The sequence below is a fragment of the Sinocyclocheilus rhinocerous genome, unplaced genomic scaffold (assembly GCF_001515625.1).
Source record: "Sinocyclocheilus rhinocerous isolate Xijiao unplaced genomic scaffold, SAMN03320098_v1.1 scaffold689, whole genome shotgun sequence".
Lineage (NCBI taxonomy): Eukaryota > Metazoa > Chordata > Actinopteri > Cypriniformes > Cyprinidae > Sinocyclocheilus > Sinocyclocheilus rhinocerous.
Window position 1 is genome coordinate 410,836 of NW_015652129.1, and position 27,489 is coordinate 438,324.

At 35.8% G+C, this 27,489-nt stretch overlaps 1 protein-coding gene across 3 annotated transcripts in view; it reads right to left on the reverse strand.

Annotated features, from left to right (window-relative positions):
• cadm1b (cell adhesion molecule 1b) overlaps positions 1-27,489 on the reverse strand; it is a 203,660-nt gene that overhangs the window by 80,765 nt on the left and 95,406 nt on the right. For all 3 annotated transcript variants that reach the window (XR_001636892.1, XM_016518937.1, XM_016518935.1), the window contains exon 2: positions 830-976. Coding sequence is in view for 2 of the 3 variants with exons in the window: in XM_016518937.1 (XP_016374423.1) it covers positions 830-976 (147 nt within the window). In the remaining variant the exon portion in view is untranslated. The remainder of the gene's footprint in view (positions 1-829; positions 977-27,489) is intronic.

Sequence of the window (27,489 nt, forward strand, 5' to 3'; positions counted from 1 at the left end):
AGGGGGTGTAAAAATAACCCAGTTTCCCCTGAAGCTATGAAATCTTGGCCGAAAGGTCGAGTAGAACTGGAAAAAAAGCGTTACCGACATATGGTCGTGCATAAATAAAGAACAAGCATTAATCCCAATAGCAACCGAGAACATAAAACGTCTGTTTTCACAAAGTGCGACGCTGTTATCAGAGTATTACTTCAACATTTACTTGTCAAGAGGAACAAGACGTCTACAAATACTTCAAACGTCCTTGAATATTTACTCAAACTGCAGGATACGGGATCCCGCGGAGAGACAGGCCAGCAGCACATGTAAATTGCATTTGAAATGTCATGGAATACCTCTGAAAACGTTGATCTGCACATGCATCTTAGATTACCTCAGGAGCGATTCGTATGGAGAACTCTTCAGAGGAGGGTTTGAGGAGGTTATTCGCACACATTAGCTAAACTAGGTTCGGATCACGGGTCAGACCGTCACTTAGCAGCTCATCAAGGCCCTTATTTAGCAGGGAAGGCAAGATTATATGCTTTGCATGCAGAGCGCCGTTGAGCTTCTAAACAATCTCAAGGCTAGAATCTAAACGGTCCGCTCAGAGGACTCTAATCAGCCTGACACTCTGTCACTCAATTATTGAAAAGGACCTTCTCAACAATGCAATGCCTTGATAGGAGACGCGCTTGGTTATGCCGAGGTGTCGAATTATAAATTTGCATGGGGTTGCAGGGCCATTTTGCTGTGTAAAATCGGAATGTTCTGCAAAAAACAATGCAGGCTTTGGGCGGATTATGACATTTTCTGCCGTGAACATGAAAGAGAAGTCAGTACTGCTTACGTCTAACGTCTCTGAAGTAGATGGTCTGTCGGTTGGGGTTGAGCAGCTGGATGACGGAGTCATCGTTGTTTTTCACCCGGCAGCTGATGATGGCTGTCTCGCCCTCGACCACCGAGACATTATTCGTCACCAGGTTCTGACCCTGCACTGTAACACACAGAAAACACATACAAGACTTACAATACAGAGCAACAGATGTACGAATCCCATTCATTTTCATCATATGGAATAACATGAAAACCTTTCGAGAAAGATGCTTTGAAATGGTTGAGCGATGATGAAAGTCAGTGTGATTTAGACTTTTTAGATTGTTTTTTTTTTTAAACCAACCAGATTCCTAATGAAGGACTACACTACCCATAATCCTGGAAAGAAATCCACCAATCAGAAAAGACGCTGTTACTTTGGAAACAATAATAGTGGCAGATATGATCAGCAAAGACTTCTCATTGCAAATGAAATAATTAGTCCCTGTACACACAAAACACAATAAAATTTGACATTAAATGTGATATTGATATATTGAATGTATATTTTATTTATTATATTTAATATATTTTTATATTTTATAAAATAATTAAATAAATAAAAAATTTTGCTTATAAAATACAGTATATTTGAGATTTATTGCGTATATAAATTGATTGATTAAATTGATTAATTTTAGTGCTGTCAAATGATTAATATATAAATATGTGCACAAACACTTTTATTTTGGTTGCGATTAATCGTGATTAATGATTTGACAGCACTAATTAATTTGAAATATATATATATATATACACACATTTATAAATATATATTAGATTTTTTAAATAGTTATATTTAATAACTATATAACTATAAATAAATTTGAGTTCTACTGTGTACTTGATGATAACTAGCACATTTTTTATTTTACTACATAATAATTTGAAATGGTTTAAAAAAAGTATACAGTCTCATACGTTTTACCTTCAATTTTAATATACTTATTAGCTTAAAATTCATGTTTACCATTCTGTGATTCATCTCAAAGGCCACTGCTTTGGTTTATTGCTTTTTTATTGCAGAACTTTTGAAATCCTCAGAAAATGAATTTAAAAAAATTCCACTTCCGGAGCCAAGGCCTCTAAAAAAGTGAGCATCACTGCCATACCTGAATACGGTTATTACATTTGGCATGTCTTATCACAATCTGGATTGTAATTACAATGCATCCACTGAACACAATTTTTCTCATTTGGCTGTTGCCTTGCTATTCAGTCAGAGAGGCAATCATGACACTCTTTTCTTAAGCACAAAAAACCCAGAAAATACTATTACAATTCAGATCCTGTTTCATTCTGCTCTTGTATCATGAAATTGTAAAAGTTAAGGCTGAAGCTGAATAGATGACTGCCATGATAATGCGAATCCTCATGAGGAATCCTTTGAATACTGATGCTTTTGCATAACACGTGCATACATTTGCAGGGCGTGAAAGAAACTAAGAGTGACATGAAAATAAATGTAACAAGCAACAACGTTTGGAGAAGCATGTAGACGTCATGCAGGCGCGAGATGTTAAGATGTAGCGGCTGGGTTCTCGGTTTGGACGTATTGATTTTACAGCGTTGTGTGTTTGTGGTGTGTGTGGAACACCCCGGCTACAAGACTGCAGCTCTCAGCAACAGAGAGGGGAAGGCTGGTAATTGCTGCTCACGGCAGAACTTTATCAAACCTCTCCATCTAAACACAAGCTGATGGAAGCTGGCAATCAACAGCGGCTCTCAACAGCATAATACCCAGACCCGAAGCTCTGCAAACACACAGGCAAGCACAAAGTATCTGATACACTTCACTGCAAGCCAGTAACAGCTGATAATTAGAGGCTGCATCACTCCCTTATGGTTTACATTCAAAATGGGGATCCATTATACCTTGCAGGTGAAGACAGCAGAAAAGTCACCTTGCTGTATATTTATATCCACAGAGCTGAGAGGCATAAAACATGACCAAAGAATGCTTTTAAACACTTCATCCTCGCACGCAGTGTAAAACACTACTTTTAGCGCCGCCGTGAGACAACACCCGATACAAATTTGTATGGTTGAGCAATCAGTCTCCTTCAAGCACTCATGACATTTACAGAGACTTGAAAAACATCTTAATTTCCCCACTACAACTGTGTCCAGCTCAGCCTCGCTTGTCCCAGTCAAGAACAACAAATCGGCATGGAGAAACAACACATTTAGCTTGTCCTCCCGGGTTGTGAACGTTAGGGATGATAAAGCACCGTCCACTCCATGAAGGAGCATTAGCAGACAGGCATGCTGGGAGTGTTTTTGAGACCACAGAGGTGCTGTGCTGCCACAATCTGCGGCCATGGCAGACGCTAAACATCCGTGAAGCTAGGTTTCACGCTGCCGCAATCACGCCAAACAAAAGAAAGGAAAAAGCACTAGCTGGAAGGCCTTGCCGGAATTGAAAAGGCTCATAAGAAAGAGTTGCAGCGCATGTACGTTGAGGAAATGTCACTTTAAATTCAGCTGTTTTTGAAATGTTATGAAGCTGTGCCACATTAGCATAAGGTCATAAGTGATATTAGACTCTGGAAATGCATAATTTAGAAGGTTTTACAGATTGATGCTGGCATGTCTGTAAGTGAGCCCCAAAAAAGTATTTGGACAATTAATGGGACAGTTTATTTAATAATTAACATTCTGTCATCATTTACTCACCATCATGTAGTTCTAAACCTGTATGACTTTTTTTTTATATCTTCTTTTCTTTTCACAGTTACTTTCAACCTACTAGTCTCAAGGTGGTTTTTAGTGAATGTATGTTTTTTTGTTGATGTTGTTTTTGAAAAAAGGCTTTTATGCTCACCAAGTCTGCATTGATTTAATCAAACATATAGTAAAAAGAGTAATATTGCGAAATATTATAACAATTTAAATATATAAGGGTTTTATAAGGGTTTTATAAGGGTTTTCTATACTGATATATTTTAAAATGTAATGTATTCCTTTAGTGTCACTTATTATCAATGTTAAAAAAGGATGCTTAACGTTTTTGTGGAAACTGTAATGCTGTTTTTTAGGACACTTTAATGAACAGAAAGTTCAAATCAAGAGCATTTATTTGAAATAGAAATCTTTTGTAACATTATTAATGTCTTTCACTTTTTTACAAATAATTTAAAGGGGTCCTATTATGCTCTTTTACAAAGTCTTGATTTTGTTTTGGGGGTGTACTAGAACATGCTCTCATGCTTGGTGGTTCGAAAAACAAAAGGAAGCTACAGCACAGCAGCTCTTCTTCTTGGTTTTCTCTTGATGCACTAACTCTGCAGCAGCACTTCTTCTTCATCGTCTCATCTGATGCACTCACTCAACCAAGCGTTCTAACCACAACCTCGCCCCTCCCCACCCCCCAACCATTAGAATTTCTGTAGGCAGGAATTATTTTTAATGATATTCTAATGGGCTGCTTTGTGATATCACAAAGCCCGGAAACCAACGCTGTAGTCCAAACGAGTCGTTCGTTGTAGTTCTTGAAAAGGGATTTTTAAAAAACGAAATATCTCCCTTTGGAGTGGACTTTGAGATTTGTAACTTTCTAGATCTTTTTTATGCCCAAACATACACACTACACACTGACTAAAATTAAAAAAGTGAAAAAGCATAATAGGACCCCTTTAAATACTTGCTAAATAAAATATTATTTTGTTTTATTTTATTTTATTTTAAATCTTACCCAAAATGTTGAATAGTAGTGTATCATGGTTTCCACAAAAATGTTATGCAGAAAATACTGTTTAAAATCATATTGAATGTTTCATGAGCAGCAAATTAGAATATTTTCTGAAGGATCATGTGACACTGAAAACTGGAGTAATGACTGCTGAACACAGGAATAAATGACATTTTAAAATCAGTTATTTTAATTTGTCAAATTTTTTCACAGTATTACTTTTTTTTACTGTATTTGTATTGTATTGCATTGTTTGTGATTGTACTGTATGATTTGATCAAATAAATGCAGCATTGGTGAGCATAAGAGAATTTAGGTGGACTTTGTGGTTGTCAAATATCCATAGCACCATAGCACCTGTGCTTCCACTTCTAGCACCAAAAAGAAAAGTTGTGAGAAATATTCCAGCATCATTTGATATTTTCTATGTGGTCGACTGAATTTCATACATTTTTAAGTGTCCAAAAATGACACATTTTTTGTTTTGTACTTCAACTTTAAAAGCCGAAAAACGATGATATGCATTAAACACATACACACACACACACACACACACACATACATACAAATATTGCCAACTCACTGTCCGTGTTAAAAAAAACTAAGCTAAACTACAGTATGCCATTACAAAGAAGCTCTGAGGAACCTGTAGGTGAACATGACAGATAGACTGCAGTCACACGAGCGTGTTTTATCTTTGCAATTGCAGTCTACCTCATCTACAATGTCACCTCAAGCAAGCCAAAATGTGATTGGCTAAAAGACTGATTGTGATTTAACTCATTCATTTAGCCTTCAAGGCCATGACAGTCTGGTTCAGTTCTGCCCCATAACCCCACCAAGGTGTCCATCCCTCACATTTACAACGAGCTCTATCTTTGACCTCCCCTCAACAACACTTATTATATGATTACTCCTTAAAACCAAGTGCGCTGCCTATCTAAACACCATAGGTAGGCAGCTCACAAGATTTTGGCACACAGCCATATACATGAATGGAAAGTAAATGCTCTTTATTACGAATAAGCTATATAGAAGGTGCTCGGAGGATTGGAGCACTCTACAGGTTGAGTCATATGACTCGGAAATGTAATTAACTCATGTGAAGTTTCATGATAATAGCATATCTTTCATTCTCAAAGCCTTTTTAAGAACAGATCCCATGGGTAATATTCGTATTTCCTGAAGCGAGAACTTCTCAAGGTTGATACACATGAAAAGGTACTCTGGGAATATGCATAATTAATTTTATATTATATTAGTATTATTAATTATTATATAAGCATTTTAATGCGAGATTTGGCTTTATAATTCATTTAAAGAAGCAATTTTTAGAAGGTTATTAATGGCTTCTTCACTTCAAATATTCATTTTCATTTGCACTTCCAAGTCATGGCTGCTTGCCAACAGGTTGACGTGAAACTGTCTAAAAACAGACGATGGAACGCAGTTGTTAGGCAAACATAAACCTGTCCAACAGCTGTTTAGACAGCATCCTTTCCTGTCAGCCAGAGAAATTGAGTGCAACTGGGAAAGGAAATAGCTACTTTTCTGTTGAATGCACAACTTTACCATCTCAGACGTACCTATTCACAAGCACGCGGTAGGTTTGAACTATGCCCCTGTTAAAGGAAGTTTTGAACTGGCTTTGTCAGAATGGCATAGGCATGAAAGAATTACTGATTCATTGACTGCAGAGTGTGGAGGCGTGCAAGTGCAGTAGTGAAGAAGTCATCTGAAATAGATTACACGTCTGAATTTAAACCCATCTGTATGACTAGAAAATTTTCTTTTACGCCTTTTTTCTTCACAAAACGCTTTCCTCAAAGTCACTGCCTTTACAACTGTTGTGTTTCCAGGTTTTTCTTCACTGTTTGAACCTCACAAAGCCTGTCATCAAAAAAAGATTTGAAAAACAAATTATATTTTGCAAAAAGAAAATAAAGCCTACATTTAAAACCATTAAGATTTCTAAAATTGACATTATTTCAAGAACATTTTTACCCCAACCCTCATTACCATAATCAGTCCTGATGTTTAACTTTTACTATTCCTATTATGTTAAGTGATAATTTTCTTTATGTAATACAGTAATTTTAACAGTCAACAGTCACTGTTTTAACAGTTAAACAAAACTGTTGTACAATGAAAGCAGAATAAACAGGCAGCAGAATAAATGTATTTGCAATTTATCTCTATCTCTATAAAATTTCACATTACGCTAAATATGATATAAATATCTCATTATGCTAATGATAATTGAAGGAAATGTCATTAAATAATGTCACAGTGCAAAAAAACTTAATGGTGATAAAAGAAGCTTCATTTAAGCAAATTGCATTCTTTGGATTGTGGTGATAAATTGACTGTGACATGTTTTGCCAGATTTTGTAAGATTCAGGCTACTGCCGTTGATGTGTTACACCGTGTCCTAACCAGACACGACGCGACAAGATTCCAGCGACGAGCAATTTAACCGCAAACAGCAGAAGTGACACGACAATGCGAATCGACAGAATCAATCAAATATCACAGCCATTCGGAAGCGAGAAGCGCACTGCACTCCCAACGAAATGGACAAGTTTATAATCTAATTGATAAATGCAAAACCTTTTTAACATTATTGAAAGTACATACTGAGTGACCGATATCTTTGTCATGGAAAACACTTGTTGGTTCGCATTGAGTTTGCCTTTTTGTACACGTTTGCTTAAATTTAGCTTATTTTCAAGATCTGAGGTAATCTATCTATTGTTGCTTTCCGCATGGCTGTAAATGTCACGCAATATTTAGTTTGCATATTGTTGTTCCTGCCGCAACGTTGCAGAAATAGCAACAGTTTCTAAAATAGAAACTTCGCATGTTGCTGTCGCGGCTGGTTAGGACAAAAACTCAGATTAAAGGGATAGTTCACCCAAAAATGAAAAATTGATGTTTATCTGCTTACCCCGGCCCCAGGGCATCCAAGATGTAGGTGACTTTGTTTCTTCATTAGACACAAACTGAGATCTTCTTGCTTTATGGCGAATCGCAGACTTATAAGTGAATTACCGCCACCAATCTCTCAAATGGACCATTGACACTCCCAATTGAGATTGTAGATAGAGTGTCAATGGTCCATTTGAGAGATAGGGCATTATGGGATTGCGCGCGCTTCATTCAAATCTGAAATCCAGCCGACTGGAGCAGCTCGAGAACGATTGAAGATTAGAGGCTTTATTCATAATTCCTGGTAAGTTCACTTAATTTTACTTAAGAAATATATCCTTTTATATTTATTTAAGTTAATGTATAAGCGATATCATGTTACAATAGCCTGCTATCACGACATTTAGACAAGCGGCCTTGGTATGTGCAGTAAGCTGGAAATTGCTATCATAGCATAGTGAGGCTAAATGCTGCATTTTTCTCATTTTGGCAGTTTCATTTTCTTATTGAGAGCATTTAAAGTAGTGTTTACCCAACTTTTAACGTAATGCCCAGTGCGAACGATTGTCATAGTAACTACTATCTGTCGAAATAATTGACGAACAGCAAAATATGTGAAACTTAATTTGTTCGTATGTGTTCAACTGTCCCATATTGACGTGACAACTTACTATAATTAGAAACTAACGTTACATGTAAATGTGTGTCTATTGCCACTGTAGTTGTACTGACATTAAAGCTTGTCCGGGACAATTTTTTAGTGAAAGACATCTTTACATGCCCGATTGGTTTGGCTGTTTAAACATTTTACAAGATGTAGCTGTAATTCACAATGCATTATGGGTCAAATAAGGTTTTACAGTTGTTAACAGTATATTTCCATGTCAACTGTAATTCTTTTACAAGAAGCAGGTGTTGTCACTGTAGCTCCTGGTTTTTACACTAACTTACTGTAGTGTGGCATTATGGGATTGCACGCGCTTCATTCAAATCTGAAATCCAGCCGACTGGAGCAGCTCGAGAACGATTGAAGATTAGAGGCTTTATTCATAAGGTCTCAGAGAAGAGGGACAACCCTCATGTGTGTGCTCATCTCAGAAAGTTGATGGACTTTCAGTATGTATTTATTAAATTGTCTTTTGCAGGAATATTCTAAATGTAATAGAACATAAGCTCAAACAACAGAATTCATGATATAATGTTGATTCCAGCATTTTATTTTGATCCCTTTTTAACCAAAATTATACGAATTCTGTTGATTGACCTTAATTTTTATAGAACGTTAATGTTCTACTCAGAATATGGCTTATTTTTTTGTGATATAACAAGTATTTGTAGTTATTTTCTGATGCTATGTTATTTTTATAAGATTTTAACTGTTGAAAGACTGACATTTTTATTTTTACCAGTAAAAGCCTTGCAATGTCTTTCTGCCAGTTTTAATAAATATTTATTTGCAACATCTTTGACTTGGTTTTTATTCATTTGTAAATAAGATAGTGCTCATGATAATGCATTTGAATCCGTATTTTATAGTTTACAATTTACTGTTAAAATTATTCTTTGCAGCATTTTAACTGTTAAATTATTAAAATATCATCTTGGATTTAGGGGTATTTACAGGATTGTATAGGCAAATTTAGTTGCCAGGTAAATACTGTACTTTAGTGAAATTACAAAAAATTGCTGTAAAATATATTTACAGGATTTTATTGGCAACTTTTGTTGCCAGGTAAATACTGTACTTTAGTGAGATTACAAAATATTGCTGTAAAATAAACAAGTTTAATTCAATGTTACCTGTCTAATAATTTTCTATTCTTATCTGTTTTAAATTCATTTTAAACCTCTTAAATCAATATTTAAATCATTTTCAAAGTTTTTAAATTCCTTGTTTTATTGTTGTGATTATTTTTTTTATTATTATTTTATTATTTATTTTATTATTATTATTACTTTTCTTTTATGTAAAGCACTTTGAATTACCATTGTGTATGAAATGTGCTATATAAATAAACTTGCCTTGCCTTGCCTAAGTGCAAAAATAGCAAAGGATTCTATTTACACTAAGTGAAAATAGCAGTATTTTCTTAGCGATATACTATTTACACTAAGTGCAAATAGCTATAGATTTACACTTTTAAAATAGCAGGATTTTCTGGTATTTTTACTACTTATTGCAAATAGTGACAATTATCCGCACCTCAGAACTGTAGTACATTATAAAACAGTATGTAATAATAACATATTGAGTGTAATTTACCATTTTAATTCAAATTATTAAATGGATGCCACCTTATTGGGACAATATAAGTCCTCCCTACACCTACCCTAACCCAATCCAATATTTTATTTTCAACTTTTCGATTATTTCCTTCATTTTTATAAAAAAAATAAATGCCTTTTCAATGTAATATGAGATTTGAAAAGGGAGGGGAAAAAAGTTTGGCAAAAGGCGGATGCGAACTCAGGTCGATTGCGTCAAAAATGACTAGGGTACGTACTTTCCCATCTACGCCACTGGAGCTGTTATGAGACTATTGTCTTTTGTAGTGTTGACTAGCCCAATCACACATTGGTGGACGGAGTTAGTGTAAATAGCCTCTGCCAACAAGGCACAAGGTGAAAATAGACACACCAATTAAAAAAATGCCAATAAAAATCACTTGAAATAGCTGAACGAGAATTACTTCTAAGGGTTACAATAAGGGTAACAAAAATGCACAGTTTGTGAAAAGTTGTTGTTAAAAAAGCTAAAATATTCAATTTTAAGAGCACTTGAATAAGGTACAAATGTCAGTAGTGCATGAATAAAGTACAATTACTCTTTAGAGTAACAGTTCCCAATATCTGTGAAGAACTTGGCCAGGAACTCATGTGGGAAGAGAGTGTAAAGGTTCAGAAAGATGAGTCTTGTGTAAATCAACCACGAGTTTCATCTAGAATTATTCAATGGAAATCTGAAATGCACCTGGTCCTGGGTAGTTTTAATATAGCACAAGCAGTTTGATAAAAAACTTCTAAAATGTCAATAACTTAGAGATAAAAAAAGCAGACAAGGTATGGCAGATTAATAGGATCAGAAAAAAGAAACATTTAAGGTTGAAAAACATGCAGACTGCCTCAACGGCCAGCTGTAAAACCATGCAAAACTGGAAAACAACGTGCAAAAAAAGAAAAGTTAGGAGTTGGAAGACTCTGAAAGGTGATGAGATCCAGATGGAAGAAGAAGAGCAGTACCTGATATGGTCTGAGCGGCTCCTGAGCAAGCGTAAAGAGAAACGGGACACATACAATAGTGTTAAAGCAGGAAACTTTCATTTTTCACTTCATCAGATACTTTGCATGCATCGAATTTCATTCAGGCCTGGATTTTAATCTTCTCGTAGCATATGTTAGATGACATGACACTACTGAGTGAGATCATACACTTCTTTCTTTCCCACATTAGCATTTCCTTCAAGTGCTGTGTTACACTGTCCTCTTTTGATGGCAAACTGCCATCCCTGTCAAAGTCAAAGAGACTGTTGTAGAAGAAAGAGAGCCATAGAGTTTCCACTGCTGGACATCACAGACAGAGCAGAAAGACAAGAGAGATACTGGCTGAAAAGATGAGGTGATCTCATTTGTATTCGTAGGGATCCGTATGTAAAGTGTGCAGGTACATTTTTTGTACAGCTGAATAGACATAGAAATGTTCAGAATCATTTGGAAACTTTCTAAAATGTAAATGTACACCTTTTGAGAACCTTTGTGAGGTTCCGCTGCTGGTTATCAAGTACAAACTTCAACTCAATCCAACAGTGCAGGTTTGTGAAGATTCATTTTACAGCTGGTATTTTATGTGTCTCAAATGAAATAATAATGGTATGCTTTTGTGATGTACTGTCAACCCTAACCTAAATATGTGACCCTGGAGCACAAAACCAGTCTTAAGTCACACGGTATATTTGTAGCAATAGCCAAAAATACATTGCATGCATCAAAATTATCGATTTTTCTTTCATGCCAAAAATCATTAGGATATAAGATCATGTTCCATGAAGATATTTTGTGAATTTCCTACCGTAAATATATCAAAACTTAATTTCCGATTAGTAATATGCATTGCTAAGGACTTTATTTGGACAACTTTAAAGGCAATTTTCTCAATATTTTAATGTTTTTTTTTTTGCACCCTCAGATTTTCAAATAGTTGTATCTCTGCCAAATATTGTCCTATCCTAACAAACCATACATCAATGGAAAGCTTATTTATTCAGCTTTTAGATGATGTATAAATCTCAATTTCGAAAAATTTACCCTTAGGACTGTTTTTGTGGTCCAGGGTCACATATAATAAATTGGTTTGAGTAGGGCAAACATACATTAAACAAATTAGTTCAAACAAAGTAACTTTTGCTCTTTTGAATTTCTTTTGCTTTTCAGTTAATGAAAGTAACACATTTAAATCTGAATTGTTTCATTGTTTTGAGTTAATTTTTTTTTTATTTAGACTGGCCTGGCCTGGGATTTCTATATACAGTATGCATGTTGTTGCTTATTTTATATTTTATTTCAAGTTTTCTTATCTTAAGTTTGAAAGTCTGGAACAAGAATAAAATTATAGCATGCATCTATTTATGATATCTTTAAAAAGTAGCCAAAATAACTGATGAATGCATTGTAAAAATCTCCAAAACAGTTTTAATGTGACTATCATTTACTAAAAAGTTGCATATAAAAAGTACCTATAACAAATAAATACTTTGTTTTAATTAAACTTCAACTTCTGGGACATCCTATTGTACCTAGCTATGTCAGCCACTCCAAAAAAATAATTTTTTGACATTATAAAGAATTCAGCATGACTCACTAGAAAAGTATAAATCTGCAGCCTTTTTCACGTCATTTGCCTTGAGGGAAATTTCCCAAACATTAGTGTTAGGACTAGAATTATTATAATTAAACATATCTCAAATACTGCAACAGATGCCCAAGATCTCCATATCCAACTAACAATCAAGTTCGCAGACGTTTCAAGATTGTAAGCAGATCAATTAATATGGAGACAGTGTATGATAAACAGCATGAGGCTAATGAGTCCTGTAAAAAATTGTCCTCGATTCATCCAGCCTCTCACAGCAGACATACAGCGCTATAAATAGAGGATCCTCATGTCAATAAGCTCCTCAGCCTGATGTGTATCAGACGGGAGTTATGGCATGTCAGTAGGGCAGTGATTAGATGTCACCGCTGTCAGTCTTCTTACAAGATATTGATGGTCAGATTTCAGCAGAAGCCCATTTGATGCCATCCGAGTGTAGACAGCTGTGCTAGCAAGGCATCGTTCAAAAATGATGATTTTGAAAGCGGATTCCTCTCAAACAACAGTTGTGCAATATGTTATAACTACAAAACCGATAAATATAAGGATTTGAGGAAAGGACTACAGTAAATCACATTACACCTTTTGGGGATCCTCATTTACTCACCCTCATGTTGTTCCAAACCTGTATGACTGTCAGTGGTACACAAAAGATTATGAAATATTTTGTTTTGAGATTTGAATTGACCCCAGACCTGAAAAGAGCGGCCACAAATTCAAAATTCATTGGATGGGGTATAAATAAACAACAATTCAAAAGCCTAATCAGGAAGATAGTTTTTTTATTAAAAAAAAAATTGAATTAAAAAATTTTAAATGAATGCTTTTCATTGATCTTTCTGTTCATCAAAGAATCCTGAAAAAAAAGTATCACTGTTTCCTGTTTTTAACATTGATAATACTAAGAAATGGTTGTTGAACACCAAATCAGCATATTAGAATGATTTCTGAAAAGATCACGTGACACTGAAGACTGGAGTAATGGCTGTGTATATTAATATATTAAAATAAAAATACAGTTATTTTAAATTGTAAAAATATTCACAATATTACTGATTTTACAAATTTCGACCTCAAACATTTTAAATATATTTTTGGGTTTGTCAAGCTCCAAAACGACAAAAATATATCATAAAAGAATCATAAGGTGGCCCATATTATTATTATTTTGCTATATTTCAAGTCTTCTGAAGTTATATGACACCTTTGTGTGAGGAACATATAGATATTTAAGTTGTTAACCCTTGTACAAAAGTAATATATTGAAAACACATGTATTTCATACTAAGTATAGTTCAAATATATTAACATATTTAATGACATATTGCTCGAGACATACTGATATAACAATTATAATTAAACTTTATTTGGAGTACTACTTTGCTCGAGACATACTGATATAAGAATTATAATTAAACTTTATTTGGAGTACTACTTGTGCACAATGCACATTTCTTAATCTTAAGCCTAAAATGTGTTTTAACTTCACTATTGATGAGGACTGTATGATCTTTGAATCATAAATGAAAGATATTTAAAGTGTACCTGAAGTATACTTGCAATAGTTCCACTTTGGCACAATCAAATATACTTCAGTATACTTTATCTTTAGTATCTTCAGCACTACTGATGCATAATTAAAGTGCATTAAACACAAAATTAGTCATTCCAATTTAGCATACCAGTTTAGTATACTAAAAGTACAATTTGTAGTATATTTAGCATGAAATAAAGGTATTCACTGAAAATCTGCCTAATCTTACCCTTTCCTTGAATGGTTCGAAATAATTCATTAAAAAAAGTATTGATGTCTGAATACATGAAAGAACCAGACTGAATAATTTCAACTTTACGACTCGTCATTAATCGCAACAGTACATAGCCAGCTGAAGAGAAAGTTATCAGTGAGTTACAACTAACTTTAAGCTATGGTTTCATAAGACTTGAAATATAGATCACAAGTCATGCAGGCCACTTTTATGATATTTCTAGAAGCTCTAGACACAATTCATTGTACATACCTGCAAAACAGAAAGCAGCACTTTCTTCAAAAATTCTCAGAAAGAAAGTTATACATGTTTGAAACAATATTAGGGTGAGTAAATGAAGAGCAGATAAAGAATTTGTCCATTTCACTATTCCATTAAGTAGCTAAGATCAAGCAAGTGTTTTTGACTATTTATTTATAATATGTGCATTAGTAAATCACATTAGGAGCTAAAGTTGACCTCTGAATTGTGCCCTGCAGATATTCAGCCCCATTTCCCCTTTAATTTCACAGTTATATTTCTGGTTACCCCGCTGAGCAGCCATATTTGCGTATTCCGACCATGAGCACAATGCTATGTGCTTCTGTCCGTTTCTGTGGTGTGACTTTGAGCTTGTATGTGACCCGCTGTGCTTTCATTTAATTAAAAGGGTAGGGGTGGAGATTCAAAGTGTACCTTAACGGGGATCTGATGGAAAAATCTGTGCATGCCATGTGCGCCCAAGGACACACGATTAGGTTCTACGACCACCACAAACCTCCCGGTTGGAAAACAATGACATTCTTTCTTGGACCATTTGTGAAAGTGATTCTGTGCTTTAATAGTGCCTTATAAAACTTTATATGATGCTACAAATATACTTTTAACCCAACTCCTTCATTATAAGGTAATAATAAATGCTACATTTAAAGCATTAAAGAAATAGTTCATCAACATTTACTGGCCCGTCATTAAAACTTGCTGTTACTTTATTACTTTGTTTCCATAACTTAAATTGTAGTCATCCAAGATGTAGATAAGTTTTTTTTTCACAAATTTGGAGAAGTTTAGCATTATATCACTTGCTCACCAATCCATCCACTGTTTGGACTCTCATTCTGACGGCACCCATTCAGTGCACTGGTGGATCCATTGGTGAGCAAGTGATGTAATGCTAAACAGTGTCGGGGAGTAACTAGTTACATGTAACATGAATAACAGTAGAAAAAAAGTAATTGTAATCAGTTACTTTACTTTAATAAATTAATTGAAATAGTTACACTACTTATTACATTTTAAATAGGGTAACTTGTAATCTGCAATCTATTACATTTCCAAAGTAACCTTCCCAACACTGATCCTAAATTTCTCCAAATCTGTTCCAATGAAGAAACAAATGCATCTACATGGCCTGAGGGTGAGTACATTTTCAGCAAATTTTCATTTTTGGGTGAACTATTTGTTTAAGTCAATTAAAATGAGGGAACAAATTATTACAATATGGCCATGATTTCCCTAATATAAGGGAAGGAATTAATTTAGTTAAATACCAGCAACTACCTAAAACCAGGAAACAAATTAGTTGTGGGAACAACTTTCTAATTATTATTATTTATTTATTTTTATTTTGGTCCTTTGACAGCCCCTGGTCTCTTTAAACCTTTGTTATATGGAAAGACTTTCATAAAAAGAAAAATCTTCACAAAAGTATATATTAAAAATCTAAAAAGGTGAGTAAATGATGATACAATAATTTTTGAGTGAACAATCGTTTTAATTATCATGTTGTCATAAAGCACTATGATCTTTCATGTTTTGTCTCACTTTCTCATTTCACAATCCCTTGCTTCACCAGTGCCAAATGTGTTTTAAATGCCCTGTAGTAAATCAGCTCAAAAGGGAAATATTTATGACTAATTATAACTGGTTATGATTAATAATAAATATTTAGATTAGATCTTCGAATTAACTGTAGCAGAATCAATATCACCATTACTTGATCTGTCCGTCCACCGAGCAGACAAAATAATCATTTATCAATTCAAAGAAAGATTATTTTCCTGGCCAAAGAAGGATAACTTTCCTCATTTATGCAGTGCTAGCAGTAATTTAACAAATGTAGCAAGGGTTGCATTGGCCATTTAGCACCCATATAAGTGTAAAGTCTGTGACCAGGACTGTAATTTATATGCAAATGTCAAAAGCTAAAAGGGTCTCTTAAGCCATAAAACCCCAAAGATCATGCATGATTCTACGCAGACGCAACAGCCCATTGAGCATAAAATATAATTAAACCGAGAGAAACAAATGACAGCACTATCGCCTGTAAGTGTTCTGTATGGTCACGCACTCACTACACTAAAGAAACATTTGTATAGACTTTCCATGAGATCAAGCAGAAAGAGCTTCTCTCTCCAGATGGCATATGTACTGATATCAGCCTCTTAGATATGTGTGAATAGTTATCAGACAGTGTGAAAAGAACCTATTCTTGCTCTGTTGTTGGCTATTTTCCACTGGATACAAGATAAATGGTAGTATTTATTCCAACTTAAGTCTTAAAGCTTAACCCGCACTATTGAAATGTGTATTTTGCGGAAGGTCACCTATTAGCTTATATTCTTCCCTTTTCCCCATAATGCACTATTTCTTTATATAATAATCTGTGGTGGATGGCTGTGTGCTCCTGTCCCTGAGTCTGTCATTTGGAGCATGGGGACAGGAGGTGGATAATGAGAACATAAGGGTGAGAGGAGCTGACAGGGACATCATCCTCCCACTACGACCGACAGAACACAGGTCACAGAACAGTCACTAGACCTGCGCTCACCCACCTGGACTTCACATTAAAAATCTCCCTGCCATGGACCAGGTCCACTCTGACTTTCTCCAGATATTGAGAAAATGCAATCAGTGGCACTGACCGGTGCCTCATCTCCAAAATCACAAAATACTTCACTTTGCATGTAATAATTCAGGAAGACGATTCTCACTCAAAATCCACATTTTAAAATGCATTCAACCCTATTTAGCATAGCAAAATAAATAAGCCTATCGGATTTGAAAAAGCAGATCTTTTGTTTTTGACATCCACAACAGTTCTTGCAAGTGCATTTTTACAGCTGGAGCAATGTAGTAAAATTTTTTTTTCAAAAGTCTCTTGGACTACATATTAGCGGTGCTGAAACATTGACAATGTGAGTATTATTACAGAAAATATCGGTTGTATATATAGTGAATTGTTTAGTCCAACTCCCAAACAAATGACACCATTGATTCAGCTCTTTTTAGTGTATCAAATTCTTACAGCCCAGCAGTAACTCCCAAACATGACTCTTACAGTATGAATCAGTTTTTTTAGTGAATCAAACACATATAGCACAGCAGTTGTAGTTTGTTTCCTGAACATACAGCATGACTCTCATGAGCCAGTTAAGTGTGATTCCCAAACATGACTCTTATGAGCTGCTTTTTTATTATTATTATTATTTATTTTTAAATCAAATGCATAAGGATGAACGAGTGTAGTGTGATTCAGAATAAAATTACTCTTACAGTATGAGTCAGTTCTTTCAGTGAATCTTTCAGTGAATTCTTTCTTGTGATTTGAAATCAAATTGATTCATGAAATCTCTGTCACTATACCCGGTTGCCAAATTAATGACTGCATATGGTTCTTTTTAGTGAATCAAACACATAAAACAACCTGTGTAGTGATTCCCCAAAAAATTATTCTTATGAGCCGGTTCTTTTTAGTGAATCAAAACATTTCAGCGCAACGAGTTTTCTTACGGCTTAAAAAAATGTATAATAATGTTCAATTTTGAGAACATTTATGTTTCCTTTTGTCTGATAAACTATTTTGGTACTGTGTTGTGTTCATTTGATGACCAATCTGCGTCCTGAAGTGAAACCAGTTAAGGACCGCTGATTTAGGTTTGTCCAATTTGCAAGGGAGGCTGCATATGCTCCATTCATAGATATTATAATTCAATCATAAGTGTCATACTATGGGAAATCATCTATCCATTTCAAAGGTTAAACCAATTACACTGCCATAGTGACCTGTTCTACAGAAACACTTCAGAAGATCACGATTTAAGCAAGAACGTTCAGCACAACAGATACACAAACTGTTCTCCCCAAAACACCTGTGCTATTCAGTCACTGCTTCCCGCCAATCAGATCCCTGGGTAATAGCATCCATCAGGCCCAACTCCCACAAAAAATGCATCAATTTGTTTGCTTTTTTAATATCTTTTGTAGCACACAATCAGACACCTGTCAAAAACACCTGCTGCCTATTTGTTGGGCTACAAATGGAAAGGTGGCCCCTTTGTCTCGCCTAAGAGTTTATAATCAACGCTGTGTTTCCACACTGCAACCAGCATTTTTCAATTTCCCCTTCTCCTTTTCTTAATAAAATCACAGCGATCAATCAGCTGTGGGTGGGGGGAATGAATGATTGGGCTAACCAAGCCTTCATTTGTCTAGCATCAGAGGAAATGTGCACCGTGAGGAGCGCTAATAATTACTTTTATTCAACTTTTGGCAGGTCAAGGTCCCTTTCTGGCTGACTTTCCATTTGAGACCTAATATTTACAACATATCAGATGATTTTCCTGGTGGTCCTGGTCTCTTGTTCCTATTGATCACTTTTTTTCCTTAGAATTGAGAATTTATATCTCGCAATTCTCCTTTTTGTCCCAGAAATGACAAAAAAGTCAGAATTGTGAGATATAAACTAATATCACATCATTACATATCATAAAATATCAACAAACAAAAAAAATCTAAATTGTAAAAAGAACAAACAGGAATAAGAGACCAGCATGCAAAAAAAAAAAAAAAAAAAATAAATTATGAGATAACTTTATGTTGGTTTAATTCCATAAGAGTGTGATATTGCTTTTAAACAATATTTCATTACATTTCAGACAAATTTTGGCCAGATAATTTGTAAATTATATTAGCTCATAGCATACTAAATATCACAGCTAGGAAAGTACTAACTGGTAAATATTAAATATTCACATCATTCTAGACTATTGTTTTGTGTCCTAATGTTTGGACTCTATCTAGAAATTGGGGTGAGAAATACAAACATGCACTTCAAATACACAATTCAAAATGCAGTTAATATGCTCACATTGTTCCCTTTCAGTCGGTCACTCTCGACGTCACGTCGGATGACCGACGAAATTGGGATCTCACTTAGAGAGACCAATCCACTTCGAGTGTAAACTAAACGAGCCAATGCACATTGGCATGCCTTCCGAAACCTCCTTCGGGAAGGTTGGAGCTTCCGTAACGTCCCTGTTCCAAGTAGAACGGGTACGTTTTCCCAGTGTTATCCAGTCTTACTCATTGGGTAGTGCCATAGCAGCAGTAGCTGGTCCTCTTGTGCAAGCCCTGGCCTACGCCAAAAAGTAGGGGCGCAGGTGGCTTCCACAGGACACTGGAAGGGGCAGTAGCTGTGGCCCTTTGGTAGGATCCCAATTTCGTCGGTCATCCGACGTGACGTCGAGAGTGACCGACTGAAAGGGAACGTCTCGGTTACGTATGTAACCCTCGTTCCCTGAAGGAGGGAACGGAGACGTCACGTCCCGTCGCCACAGCTCCTGTACCACCGCTGAGCGGCCGGGTCACCGGCTCGGCTCCTCAGCGAAAACCTGAATATGCGGTGCATCTGCTGCCTACTTATACTCACGCTGTGATCAGCAGCAGCTGGATGCAATAATCGCATGCCAATGTGCATTGGCTCGTTTAGTTTACACTTGAAGTGGATTGGTCTCTCTAAGCGAGATCCCAATTTCGTCGGTCATCCGACGTGACGTCTCCGTTCCCTCCTTCAGGGAACGAGGGTTACCATACGTAACCGAGACGTTCTCTATTCCCTCTCAGTGTTCGTTATCAGTGTGTCCTGATCTGGAGGAGTATCAGAGCGAGGGTTCACTCAGGATGGGTTTAGCCGGTCATCATCAGCGCAGTAACACTTCTCTGGCTCTACAGCTCTCACACACCTGGCTGATTCAAAGGACCAAAACTGTATATTTGTTGCAGGGATTAGGAAACGCTCACAGAACATAAGCGATAAAACAAGCAAACAGAATTTTTGCAGGTCACTAACAAAACAAGAGCAGCAGGAAAATAATTTTCCAGTATGCTGGTTTGACAGTGGATAATATCTTTTTACTGGATAATATCCTTCATGTAGGCGGCTGAGCTAAGCATTTCTAACCCTGTACAGTATACAGGGTTGTCATAACCCAATGGAGCTAATATAACATTTATATTTAGTATTTGTTATACATTACAAAACATGAATCAGAGCATAAAAAATATTTAGTACCTTTTCCTGTTGCAGGGATTAGGAAACGCTCACAGAACATAAGCGATAAAACAAGCAAATAGAATTTTTGCAGGTCACTAACAAAACAAGAGCGGCAGGAAAATAATTTTCCAGTATGCTGGTTTGACAGTGGATAATATCTTTTTACTGGATAATATCCTTCATGTAGGCGGCTGAGCTAAGCATTTCTAACCCTGTACAGTATACAGGGTTGTCATAACCCAATGGAGCTAATATAACATTTATATTTAGTATTTGTTATACATTACAAAACATGAATCAGAGCATAAAAAATATTTAGTACCTTTTCCCCCAACAAAACATATACAGTATTTGTTTTGACACTTTCTTTCTTTTAATTTCCTTTTCCTTCTACTTGAAAATGAAGTCTCACCCCTGAGGAGATGCAAAATAAAGTGTTTGATTAGTTGTTGTTATTCACAGGCGACTAGAGATTTCTTCCTGTGTGTCTACACCGGTTCGACTCCATGCAATATTACTGACCAGGATAAGACATTAAACATTAAAATATCTTTACTTATTAAAAGGGTATATGGTTCCATGAAGAACTACATGCATTGTAGTTTCCTCAAAAATATTATGCAGTACAACCAGTGCCACATTAAGCCTTTGCGGGGCCCTGGGCTAATGCAGCTTTGGGGGGACCCCCTAACCCTTCCATTACACGCCAATTAAAATCAAAAATGCGATCAAACACTGTATAAAGACGCGCATGATATACTCATGAAATAAAAACAAACTCAATGTGTACGTCATAATCTCATAGAAGGCAAAAAATTATGTACATAAATGAAACAATATTATTGAGTAATAGGCCTAATCTTACAAATCAGCAACAGCCCAGCAAATAAGATTCAATATCACTCACCACTAAAAGGGCTTCTTCCTGCTCTTATACGCTAGAAGTTATAGACATTTTAAACATTTATAATTTTGTTTCTCTATTAACGTACAATAGTGAAAGACAGGTATTTACCTCAGGTATTTGTATTTATTATTAAGCACCGATAAACACAACAGCAGTTGACCATAGTGCTGTACAAATAAAATAAAAACCAGTAAAAAGAATAACATCAGTAAACTCAAAAGATAATTTAACATACAAAGTTTAAAAAGCCAATAAGAAAATAAGATTTCAATTTAGTTTTAAACTCATAGACAGAATTCGAAGCTTTCACAGATAAAGGAAGGTTATTCCATAGCCTCGGTCCAACTATTGCAAATAGTAAAAGGTAGATCGTATGTTTTCTAGCTGGATGTTGTGCTTACGATCAATAATCACGTCTTTGCATTCGACCAAACTGATTTGCAGAAATCAAAACACGAGTCCCACTCGCTGTGAAGCGGGAGCGATAGGCGGCAGAGGATTCCGCTTGGTCTTAAAGCCTTCCTCGAGTGGCTACGTTCGCAATTCAAACAATGCTTTGGAAAAATAATAATTTATTTGTTATTTGTATGGTCTAGGTGGTCATACGGCGATGCCTGCAAATACGGGACAAACTGATGCCTTAAATACGGGACGGTTCCGTATTATACGGAACGGTTGGCAACCCTATATAAAATGCAAAAGAGAATTGACTCGGGGGCCCCCTAGTGTTCGGGGCCCTGGGCTGCAGCCCATGTTGCCCATTAGGATAACGCGGCCCTGAGTACAACTGTTTTCAACAATGATAATAATAGGAAATGTTCCTTGAGCAGCAAATCGGCATATTAGAATGATTTTTAAAGGATCATGTGACATGAAGACTGGAAATGATGCTGGAAATTCAGCTTTGCCATCACAGAAATTAATTACACTCTAAAAAAAAAAAAAACATTCTGTAAAAATGCACAATATACTAGTACTGTACCTGCTACCAGTATTTTGAATTTTACACTTCATTGAATTGTGTTTTAGAGTTAACAGAAATGTCTCTAAATTTAATGGATAATGTCGTGGGTAATGAGCTGCCAGTACTTTTTCTGTTATTTTACAGATTTATTTTTTACAGTGTACATTTTAAAATATACTGTAATATGGTGCTATATGGTAGAATATATAGGCCTAAATATTCTACCATTCTATATATACATACCCAATTAAATGCCTTTTCCTGTCATGCTCTTGAAAGAAACTGGTAAAATGACACGAAAATGATGGGGACTAGGACTGTTAATTATCATGTGTTGTGACCAGCGTGTCTCACAAAGAGTCTTTAAAGCGTTTCAGATTACCTGAGAAGAATGTGGGCTGTTATGGCCTCACATCTGACATCGCACATGAAACTTCATATTGCTATGTAGTGAGCGTACAAAAGGATCCGTGAAGCAAGAAACAATTTTCATATTTCCAAAACATGTTTCCTCACCGAATGCATTCATTGACTGAGTGGCATTTCCCTCCCACGAGCAGACCACAACTGTTATTTTACACCTGAGCCCATGTCTCAAAGGCTTACGGTTTGGACGCATATGAATATTAAACAGCGGCACGCTGCATTGTGTCTGAATTATAATCATTCTGAATTATGACTAAATGATGTGTAGACTGCGCTAGTATTCCAGTGCTCCTCCACTTGTAACGAATGGCTGGAAATGTTATGCTATATTAAAAGAATAAATGACATTCTGTCACTTAATGTTTCCAGAGTGTGAGCGAGCTCCATTCTCCATGCATCATAGCGGACGTGATGATGCAAACAAGTTGCCTGACAAACTATGTGTCAGCTTAATGATTCACCTTGTGCTGTGGAGACCTCATGCCAAAAAACCCTCAGGGGAAACATAATTCATATTTCAGGGACTAAAATCAGTATCATTACTTTAAAATAGTTATGGCTTTAAAACTAGTTTTAAATACTAAAAATAATTACATGAAAGCCATGATTGATCATTTACTAACTCTAATGTAGTTTCAGACCCATTTGATTCATTTTCTTCTGTGTAACATAAAACGAAAAATTCTGAAAAAAGTACCCATGTGCACTGTTTTATTTGGACCTTCGATTAAGGTTATTTGAGTATGCTTTACAAGAAAATACAATTTCAGTTTTTCTATTTCATAAAAAGATCCATTCAATTTACTAGCAATTTCTGAATGAAAGTTTTCTCTGTGTACCATAAAAGTCTCCATATGATGTCCATATGGCTTCTGAAGAGATGTTTTAAAAGATGTATTTGTAACAGCGACTGATTTGTAAAGGAATTGTTCTTCTGATTTGAACTTTTCAATGAATCAATGAATCGTTGACAATAACTGTGGAATCTTGTGACCCGCTGAATTTTGACTAACTGTGGAACACACAACACTATTTATACACTCATACACTTATTTATCTAACACACATACTTAGTCTACACCTCAAATTTGCACATAATATACCTGTTAGGGATGTAACGATTCACTCGAGGTGATCAATGATTCAGTCACAGTTAACAGTTTGAAACTTTGAATGTTTGAAAGAAGTCTCTTTTGCTTACCAATGCTGCATTTATTTGATCAAAAATACATTCAAATATTAATATTGTGGAATATTATTACGATTTCGAATGACTGTTTTAATATATTTTAAAATGTAACTTATTCCTGTGAAATTTCAGCTTCATTAATCAATTCTTCAGTGTCACATGATCCTTCAGAAATCATTCTAATATGCTGATTTGCTGCTCAAGAAACACTTATGTTGAAAACAGTTTTTGCTGCTTAATATTTTTGTGTAAACTGATTTTTTTTTGTTCAAGATTCTTTGATGAATAGGAAGTTCAAAACAACATAATTTATTTAAAACAGTTGTAACATAAATGTCAATTTTGATCAATTTGAATGCATCCTTGCTGAATAAAATGATTAATTTCTTTAAAAAAACAACAACTTACCAACCCCATACTTTTGAGTGTGTATACATATATAAAAACATGCAAATAAAACATATCAGAATTTCTCCTTTGGTGTTCTGCAGTACATTTTGAAATGAACCATTTCTTCAAGTCTGTCTGGCATATGTTGTACGACGTTCAAAAATCAACAATTTTAACAGTAGTTCAAATTGTGCAGATACAACAGTCGTTTGTCCTTATGGAGGAAATTCAAATCGATACTAATTCATTCCAGTTTGCTATTTATGCTCCATTTTACCTGCTGCCAGTGTAAAGTATGTCTTATTGATTGACTGTGTAATTACCCAACTCGCTTGCTTAATTTGTTGTTAATTTGCCACTGATGGCAATCACATTTGACTGGCGAGAAGCCTGGTGCTCAGCAGCTAGTGTTTATCCTCCATCTGGCTTCTGCGTTGCTGTGTGTGTGACTGAGAAATATGTCTAAGTAAAAGCCATGGCACTAAAATAAGGTTTTAAAGCCTGGTCCATAAAGTCAGTAGCGTCTGCCAGAATTCATTGCTTCGGTTGGACGATCACTGAAGTGCTGCAGAATGCTGGGCGACGACATGGCAAGTGGGGTACGTTTAAGATAAAAAACTGTGTTATCCATGGTTCGTCATTTAGGTTCTGACATGCAGGAAGTGTGATATACATCTTTGCTGCTTCAGAGCACACAAGCGCTTTCTTTTATTGGCTTTCAGCATCAGATGTAGCGCGGCTCACGCACATATTATGCATACTGATTTAGTCCATATGTATGTATACATGTTTTCTATTACGGTTGCATTTAATTTGTTTTTCTCTTTTTCCCACTTGGTGCTTATTTAATCATGTTTTTCACATGCTAATCATAAATATTCTATAAATGAGTCTCATTTAGGTATATAACCACCCCTGTGAGGCAAGAGCATATTTTCTAGAAAAATAAAAGAGAGAGAAAATGCTCTGCAGTGAAGAGACGTAAAACATATATTCCCCAGACTAAAGTCCCACTTTAAGAGATGTTCTGGCTATTAAACAAAAATGGTTTCACTTACTGTAATTTCTCTTTCTGTTCTTTCTTGAAAATAGTTATTTTATGGTATGTTTGTAGAGATGGGGTAAGAATCAAAGAATGATGCAGTATATATAAATATGAAAGGATGGTTCTTATGCAGATACTGAATATTTACATGTAAAAGAAAACTAGAAAAAAGAAAAAAATTTGTAAATTGGAATTAAAAATATAAATTTTAAGATTAATACAATCTCAATTTGATGCAAAACTGAGATGTTAATCATAAAAGAAGTATAATGAATTCATATAATGTTTTTATTTTATTTTAACTGTAACGCTACTTTGGAATTATTGAAATTAATTAAAAATTATGTAAATATAATTTTAAAAATGTAAAGTTTATTATTTTATTTTTTTTAATTTAATTTTTTAAATTATTATTATATATCGATTTAATGTGAAACTTAAATGTTAATCATAAAAGAAACACAAATGTAATTTTGGAAGAACAGTTATATAAACAAATTAGGAAATTATGTAAACATTTTTTTTTTTTTTTTTAGGTTTGTACAACATTAGGCTTACAACAAAATAAATAAACAAATTGTGAAGAGGGGGGGCGGGGCCGAGAGTCGTGGGAACGGAGCGAGGCCGGTGGAGTAATTGATAATGAGCGACACCTGCGCCACTCACCGGTCTCGAGTCTCACGGAGGAGCTCCGGAAGGATAAAAGGGAGGAGTGACGACAGTGGGACGAGAGAGGACCAGGTCGCCGGTTCCCGCCTCCTCCTTCCCGTGACTACGAACTTTGTTACACGAATATATAAATAATATTTATTTAAAATAGTCCAAATAGAAATATAAGTGTTTAAACTGTAACATTGCTTTGGAACAATAGTTGTATAAATACATTTGGAAATTATGTACATTTGAATTAACAATGTCAAGTAAAAAACTACTTCAGGACAGTAGTTATACAAATGAATTAGGAAATTATGTGAATTATTAAGTAAATTATGTAAACTTTCTGCATTTACTGTATATATTTTCAAAAAACTATTCTGCATGATTTATAAGCTGTTTTCTTCATGGGGACTAAAAAAGGACAAAGTTTACTGGTTTTACTACACTTGTGGGGACATTTGGTCCCCATAATAGGCTTGCCGCGATAGACGGTGCTGACGGTGATACCGGTGTTAAGCCGCAACACCGGTTATGTCACTTGCCCACCACGGCACCGACCCCCACCGTCGTTTAGATTTTTTTATAGTAATAAAAATCATTTAGTTCAGCAAAAGAACAGACACTACAATTAAAAACTGAACGGTGAAAGTAAAATGCGCACACCGCTTTTACAAGCTATTTAAAAGCGAAGGAAAGCGAGGAAAAGAGGGAACGCCCCCGCCCCCACGGTGATATGGTATTACCGGTGTTGTCACACGTCGATTAACCGGTGGGAAAATTTCCTCACCGTCACAACCCTACCCCATAACATTGGGAATACCAGGCCCACACATACACACACATAAAAATAAAATCCTCACATCCTTCCACTTCCCCTTCCTAAATCTACATCTATGCACTAAAGACCTTGGGCAATCAGTGAGAGAAAAGTGTAAGCGGTGTTACCGCTATTCAGTGCTTAAATCTGAGAAAAAGGTCTAAAGTGAGGAAGCCATATGAGCTCTCAGTGAAAGGCAGGAAACCGGGCCTTTGATCGTCACCTGGCACATCAGTGCCTCCTCCCCAGGGGGCCGCCCATCGCCCGCATACACACATCTGACAGGTGGGGAGCAGCTCCATACGCTCACTGTGAGGGGCTCCGTTCAGCCAACAACAAACCCGGCAGCACACAGTGCTCTTTTATTAGGGGAGTTCAGCTCTGAGTAATGTATTCCACACTCTGTATGTGGTATGAGGTTACAGGTGAAATATGAAATGAGGCTGCATCTCTGATGCATGTGTGTAACATGGAGCCAACTCATTATCAGTGCATTAGAGCTGCATCTGATGTGACGATTTGCATGGGAACACCTGACACGTCTCTGCTGCGCTCGCCGTGCGTCATGCCGTCTGTTGCGCAAAGGAAAGAAAGAAAGAATGGAAAACAGAGTCGGTTCTATCACGGCTCTCTCAATATTGACTTATTAATTTTAGCATATTCAGTACCGA